Below are 7,620 nucleotides of genomic sequence, written 5' to 3'. Positions count from 1 at the left end.
TTCAGAATTTACAGGATTTATTGGATAATAGGGGAAATATACTTGTTCTCAGCCTATTTCTATTATTGGCCTAACAGCACTTTGATCAAGAATTACATCTTTCATAAATTGTTTTTGACTGTTCCAAAGTAATAAATAGCTCAAATAAAAGTGAGCCAGCAACTCTCCATTGTTAACGTATCTGAAAATGTTGATTTAATAGCGGAAACTGCAAAAGTGATGACAATTGGTCGAACGGCTTAAACTGATTAAAATGGGTAAATTTACCCTATGTGTTGTAAGGAATTAAAAAAAAAAAAATGATAATGAACTGAGGCAAACCCGGATAACTATCCAAATTAATCTTTTAAAATCAAACTGTCATTTAAATAAAAATGTCTAATGAGCAAAAGCTTTGGCCAAATAAAAAAAGCCATTCAATATAAAAAAAGATGTTATTGTCATCATGAAATTCCGTAAAAAATCCGTATTAAAATCCGGCCTTTTAAAAATCCGCTATGAGGTACGAAAATCGGTACAGTAAGGAAATAATCCGTACAGTTGGTAGCCTTAGATAGGCAGGTCCTGACTAAGTTTTACCAAAGATAGTATTTCAATAATCAAATTATTCGCTCTACAGCATTGCCTTGGCGTTCTCGATTACGAGATTCCAACTCTAAACTAAGTGTCCGAAGGCTTGATTGTTGAGGCAATTGCAAAACATTTTTTACACCTTAGCTTCCATCCACCCCGGGATTCGAACTGATGACCTTTGAATTGTTGGTCCAACTGCCTACCAGCGGCTCCACCGAGACAGGACCCAGGGAAACGACTCCTACACCTGGAATGAGCTAACCGACATAACTTTTTTAGGTTTGTCCGGGGCCAACATTTACTTCCCGTCCGACGGAAGGCGTGATCAGACAAATCTCGTCTCGCAAAATGCCACCCCGGGACCTTCTGGGATCGAACCCAGACTAGAGGGTGACGAGCGGGAATTCCCGGGAAAAATTTCCCGGGAAATCGACTATTTTTGGCCCTCTCGATTCCCGGGAAATTCGGTCGAGACTCCCGGGAAATTTTTAACTTATAAATATCGAAGCAAAATTACACCAACTAAACAGAAAAAAAAACATTTGAACAATTCAAAATTGTTTTGAAAATAGAATGCTCAATGTTCGATGTTCAAGTTCGAATAAACCAATGCTTCTCTAATCTTATTATTCAGAAAGTGTAAATTTTAACATGCCAAAAATTCCAAAAACTATAATTTAGAGAAGCAAAAAATGCACTTTCTGTAAGTTTTTTGAAAACTTTTTCTTACTCTTGTCTATTTCATAGTTATAAGTAATAATTTTTCGATTGAATTACGATATAAAACACAGCTGAAAGGAACACCAAAACTCTGTTATATACCTAAATGAACTCATTGTAACTTGGGTTATTTACAAATAAAACCGAATTGAATTGAATTGAATTGAGAAGCAAAACATAAATTTGGACCCCAAAATTTACCTTAAAAATATTTAGCAGTTACATCCCAGAAATGAAACCAAATGTTTTATTTTCAAATATTTTTTTGTAATTTTTTTCTAAGAGGGAAAAGATTTTTCAAGTTAAGTTCAATTCCCATGTCTTCTCTTGAGCATAGCAATCCTCATAATCTAGTTTTTTTTTTAAGAACGTATGGATTTTCCTGATAACTGTAAATATTTCTTCAATGAATAAAAACAGTTGACCTTAAAAATTACAAAAAAGGGTTTAATTTGTTGTTTTGAGTCGTTGTTTATATCATTTTGCAAAATTCCCGATACTGGGAAATTATATATTAGCTGTATTAGTATTTTTTTTTCAAAAATTTAAAAACAAGTTTGTGCAACTTTTGAAAAATCACTCAGTGCGAATCAAGATTCGTAAATAAGAATCGATTTTGTATTTGCAGATTGAGAATAAAATCAAAAGGTTTTCTATAGATCCTCCAAATAATGAGGCTACTTAAATTAACGTTTCATAGAATTAGTATGAATTAATTGTAACTGAATTTATTAAAAAGAAACAAATTTAATACTTTTCATTTTAAATTTTGGCAATATTGGCATAGTCAAAAAAAAAAAACTCTCGGGTCCCGGGAATTCCCGGGAAATGGCCAAATTCAACTCTCGATTCCCGGGAAATTGGAAATCTCGAGAATCGTCACCCTCTAACCCAGACCGACTGGATGAGAGGCAACCACGCTACACCACGGCTCCCGGCAAAGAATAGAATTTAGATTACCTAAATAAAAAAACTACAAGTCAAAAAGAAGAAAATTTCAAGATTTTTCAAAATAACTTACCGACGACTGCAATACTCCACGTGTCGCGAATATTCACACAGTACTTCCTCTCTACGCGCGTAGCTCAGTTTCTCGTAAATTGAGCAACATCTGTCAGTCGCGCAGTCTGTCATTCATCGCTGTTCAAAAGCTTGTTGAAAAGTTTTCCTCGGACCGTGTGTGTGTACCCTTTCTTCGGTGCACCGTGTAATCCGTAGCGATGCCCACCCCGGAACAGATCCAGCAGGATAAGGCGGCACGCCGGGCCGCCCTCCGCACCGAGTACTGGCGCACGATGACCAACCCGCACGCCCATCTGCACGGCGAAAGCGGCGGAGTGGTAAGTGGTTTCAAATGCCTGCCTGGCTTGTTATGTCATAGTGTCCATTCCACTCTATCTAACCACAACAACACCGATGGTTCCGTTTCTTTCCAGTACGATCTGGGTCTGGCCCGGTTCCAAGCCATGCGCGTGAGCAACTTTGAGCACTTTAAGCCCACCGGACGGTCGTTCAAGATTGGTATGCTGACGGTGGTGCTGCCGATTGTTGGCTATGCCTGGATGCTGAAGCGGGAACGTGACGCCCGGGAAGCGCAGTACCGTACCGGTCAGGTTGCCTACAAGGATCGTCGCTTCAAGTTTATCTAAGCGGCCAGCAGTGGCTTTGTTTGATTAGGGGCAGGGGGGGCAGAATGGACCAGGGGGGCAGAATGGGCCACCCTTGGTTTTGGGCTTTAGAATGGATTTAGACCAATTGTAAGGCAAGGGTCTTATAAAGGACGTCAAATAACTTCACCATACCGAAAACGACGTTTGAATTCATTGTATTTATCGAATTATGAGCAAAAATGTAAATTTATTGACAAAACTACGCAAATGTTGTTTATTTCGAGGTTTTTAAATAAGCTTTCTGAAAAGTTGGATTGTTTGAAAAAGTTTGCTCAATGCTTATAACGTTACTAGATGTTACTACCAAGGTATACAAACAACAACGGAACCTTAAAATCATTTAGAGACTTGGTGGTGGAAGTGTTAAATTAAAATCCACTTGGGGGCAGAATGGACCACCCTTATCCTGCCTTATAAAAACAATCAAAAGTTATGAAATTTGGATTAAATGGATTATTTCACTCCTGGTAGCTTCACAAATCACGTTTAATGCAAAATTAGTTGATTTTTTAGTTGTTTTGATGATTATTTGTAAAAATAGTGTCCTTTTTCAACATATTAACACTATTTTCAAATTTTTTTTTGATAAGTGACTATTTTTATTAAAGTGGTCTAACTTCATGGAAACTATGTTAGAAAGGTACCTTAAGTCATTTCTTATCTCCCTTCAACGTTGTATTAGACAAAATGGCTTGTTTTCTAAGGTGGCCCATTCTGCCCCGCAGGGTGGCCCATTCTGCCCCGCACCCTGGAAAAAAAGTCGAAAAAACTTTTTTTTTAAAGTGGCTCAAAAACAGTTTTAAGCTAAAAAATTTCATCAACCAAGTATATAACATTGAAGGGAACATCCCAAAGCATAAGCCTACTACACTGAATTCATAAATTTTCATGTTTTTCTATGGTTTTTGGCGCATTTTACTTAGGCGGGCCATTCTGCCCCCCCTCCCCCTATCTTGTTTGCAAATGTGTAGAAAGCAAAAAAAGGGGCCGTTTCGGATAAGCAGAACCAGCATCAACAATAAACGGCAGGTTTGGATCGGAGTAGTAGTGATTTTGGGTTTTATTTTTCCTCCAACTGCTTGTCGCGGCTGATGACATGGTCCTCAAACTTCACCATGTAGGTTGTGCCCTTGTGCCAGTGCGCGGACACCTGGCATGTCTACAAGGAAGAGAAAGAAGAGTTATCCGTGTTCAGAAAGTTATTCTTAGCAATTTTATTACCATTAGGTACTGAAATGAGTCTTCCCTATTTCTCCCTTTTAAATTTTTAGAATTTTTTTAGACCGATGTAAATTCTATTTCAAGGTTTTGTCTTCCCCCAAAAAATCACATTTTTTTTAAACTGTTTAGAATACATTGTAGGGGAAATTTTCGTATGTTTCGCAGGTAGAGGACTTGGTCCTTACACCGTCCAATTTGCAAATTCTCACTATTTAAACAAGTATTTTACAAATGTCTTGATAGAAACTTACTAGCTCACTTCCCATTAAACTATTTATTGCTTGAAATGGGCTGAAGCCGCTGTTAAGAAGTTTTAACCGCACACCAAAGTTGCTGATATGTTAACATTAGGTGCACGATGGGAAAAAATACTTCCAAAAAATTATTGATATTTAGAAGTAAAATAACTGTTAAAAATGTATAAAGAATTATGTGATTTTCCTTCAAAGTTTTGAATGTTGGGCTTGAAATGAGATATTTAGTTTTTTTAACACTCAAATAGGTACTTAAATAGTAGTTTATGCAACAAGTTGCAAAAAGAGGATTTTTTCAGCACGAGTCGTACATTTATCCAACGAGGTTCACCGAGTTGGATAGATACGAAGAGTGCTGAAAAAATCAAGTTTTGCAACGAGTTCCATACAACATTTTTTGCAAATCCGAAAAACACTCACTGAGTGAAATTTTAAGTCAAATTTTCATGTATTTTGTCAATAAATCGTTTAAATCAAAAAATGTTGAAAAGATTTACTTTTCGAAACAAATGCTGAAAAGTACAACTTTTCAGCACCCATTTCAGTGCTGAAAAGTAGAACTTATCAGCATTTATTTTGAAAAGTGTTGCTATTCGATTATGTTTTTTTTTTGGTACAGAAAAGTAGGCTATTTTGTCGTTCATGAATGACAGGAAAGGTAAGTAGTTTCACGACGGAATTGCAAAAAGTATTTTTTAGTACGGTTATTTTTAGCGATGAAAAGGAGGCCGTTTCGTCATTCGAGAATTACTAGAAAAGTAAAAAGTTTTTAAATATTTATTTGATTTGAAGACAGAAAATGTGTCAACAATTAAACATTTTAATTTTTTACTTACCATTTTTAATTTTTCTAACTCTGCCCTAAAGTTGTTTTATAACCAGATAGATATATTAGAAAATGTACAGAAAATTTGTAAAGATATGTTTTAATAATTTTAAGTTCTTTTTAGGTCATTACAAATTTAAACTCTATTTTCTCGATTTTAGTCGTGGATGAGAAAAGAGTGAGAAAAAAATGTTTTAGGCTTAAAATTTTGAAAAATGGGCTTGAAATTTTATATTTAGATTTTTTACTTTTTTGCCCTTTACCTTGACCATGGCAAAGGGACAGAAACTTTAAATAAAGTTTGTACCAGTCTAAATTATTTTTGGTAGGCTCTTACATAAATTGCACCTGCTTTTTCAGAAAATTATTGGGCATTACTTTTGTAGAGCAGAGTTGCAAGATGATTAGTGACTAAATTAGAGCTTCTAACGCAATATTCTATTAGGATGGCATCATGCGTTGTGAGTAAACAAACCCGCGCCATTCAGTTGTCCTTAATTCGCTAGGATTGTACGTCTAGCCTAGATCAAAGTGCAACTCTGGGGCAACATTTGAAAGGGGCGGTACGACATTGCTCTTACGGCCTTTCATTACACGCGTTTAAATGGGACGAAAGGCCGTAAGAGCAATGTCGTACCGCCCCTTTCAAATGTTGCTCCAGAACTCTCATTCACTCTCCCTTTTTCTACGCAGACGATGCACTGTTTACTACATTAACCAAACGATGTCTGGCGCTGTCTCAATGATGCATCATGCATCAACCCGTTGAATCGACCGGAATCGATCCCGCTTGAACCAGTTTAAATTCCACTACGTATTTCCGCGCACGCTACGCATCATTGCAACGTGTAGTAATGAACTGCTACAGAAAGGAAGAAAAAAGAGACCACACAATTTATACTTACGAAGCCACAGTTCGATAGTACCGCCTGAATTATGCCGGCGACGAATTGAGCGCAGTTCAGCGAGCCCTTATCTTTGGGCACGCTGATAAATTTGTTGACCAGCGGTTCCTTCTCGATGATGTAGTAAGTGCACTCGTCATCCGTAGCGTGTTCCAGTTTGTCCGCCTCCTTGCCGAACAGCGTCTGCCGGAGGAAGCGTTCATAATAGTTTTAGTTGGAGTAATATTTTAAATGGTTTAAGAGATTATACCTTCCAGAGGGTGCTTTTGATGAAGAGCAGCATGTTGATAAGCTTCGTTTCCCGTTTTGAGTTCCGCTCCCGGACAAAGTAGAGATCAATGATCCGGCATCCGATGTCTTTGCCCAGGTCATGTAATCTGCAAGAAAACATATGTTTTTGAAATACTTTGTCAGAATCCAACAAAGGGGAATCCCTCACTTGTTCTGCAAGTCCGGAATGGTGTTGACCCGGCTCTGGCAGTACTGGACCACCTCGGAAAACAATAGGGCGTAGCAGCTTAGCGAAACTTCGCCCTTGCCACGACTTAGTGGCTTTTCGAGAATGCTCATTTTGGGCCGGTTCGAAAGATTTAAATTGATTTTCTCCATGCGTTAAGATTGCTGCTATATTTTACACACGTTTCAAACTAGTTTTACTATTTCAGTTGCTCGAAATTTTGTTTAATTTGCAACTAAAATATAGCCCAAGATGTTTGAATGATATTCACTGTTTTTATTTTTTATCAATGACCGTCATGACAGATAAATGTAAACATTCAAAGCAGATTCTCTCAGAGTGTTGTGTGTAGCTCAAATCCCCAGCTCTCATCTAACCGCGACGAAGGGCCATCTAGCGGTGGGTTTAGTCATTCGCGCTTCCTTCGAGATTGAGATTTACTCACCTTGAAGTGTTAAGAATTTGTTGACAGGTTAGGTTTGGTTATTGATTGTAAAAAAAATTATTTGACTTTTTTAAAATAAAAAGGTATTCCAAAAATACGTATTTTTTATTTTCCGAAAAACTCATATTTTAGTTCAGTTTTAGGCAGACATGCATCCGCTCTAACTCCTCTTTTAGAAGAACGTGGAAGAACCAACTTGTTTGACATTTCGCGTGGATGATTCCCATCTTTCTATGATTCATGTTCAGGGCAGGATATTTTTCACTGACAACAAGCATAACTTGACTTTACAGGAAAATGCCATCTGGACGAAGCTGAGAGCCGTTACGAAGAGCTCTTAGTGCTGATGCATGTATGGTACTAAGAAAAAAATCTGGAGTTTTTTTTTATCCTATAAACATATGAAAGACAATAGCTTATAGGTCCTTTTCAAAAAAAAAAAAACTCTGGAAATGCATCTTTTGCGCTAGAGTTTAGGATGGTGCAAAATTTGGTACCAAAGTTATAATTTTTTGAAAGAAAACTGATTTTTGGAAGAAAAAAAATCTG

General features: G+C 37.2%; 2 protein-coding genes across 2 annotated transcripts; one reads left to right on the top strand and one right to left on the bottom strand.

The window, feature by feature from the left end:
* Positions 1–2,433: 2,433 nt before the first annotated feature.
* Positions 2,434–4,004, top strand: LOC128092744 (uncharacterized). Its single transcript, XM_052707220.1, has 2 exons — positions 2,434–2,633; positions 2,730–4,004. The coding sequence occupies exons 1-2, from the start codon at positions 2,514–2,516 to the stop codon at positions 2,940–2,942; spliced, it is 333 nt and encodes a 110-aa protein (XP_052563180.1). The 5' UTR covers positions 2,434–2,513; the 3' UTR covers positions 2,943–4,004.
* LOC128092743 (trafficking protein particle complex subunit 5-like) lies at positions 3,994–6,926 on the bottom strand. Its single transcript, XM_052707219.1, has 4 exons — positions 6,609–6,926; positions 6,420–6,546; positions 6,170–6,352; positions 3,994–4,122 (listed from the first exon to the last, which is right to left on the bottom strand). Exons 1-4 carry the CDS (start codon positions 6,776–6,778, stop codon positions 4,024–4,026), a joined length of 579 nt encoding a protein of 192 aa, XP_052563179.1. The 5' UTR covers positions 6,779–6,926; the 3' UTR covers positions 3,994–4,023.
* Between the last annotated feature and the right edge of the window lie 694 nt (positions 6,927–7,620).

The sequence above is a fragment of the Culex pipiens genome, chromosome 2 (genome assembly GCF_016801865.2).
Source record: "Culex pipiens pallens isolate TS chromosome 2, TS_CPP_V2, whole genome shotgun sequence".
Taxonomy (NCBI): Eukaryota; Metazoa; Arthropoda; class Insecta; order Diptera; family Culicidae; genus Culex; species Culex pipiens.
The sequence above is the reverse complement of the archived record's forward strand: the minus strand, read 5'-3'. Positions and strand labels throughout refer to the sequence as shown.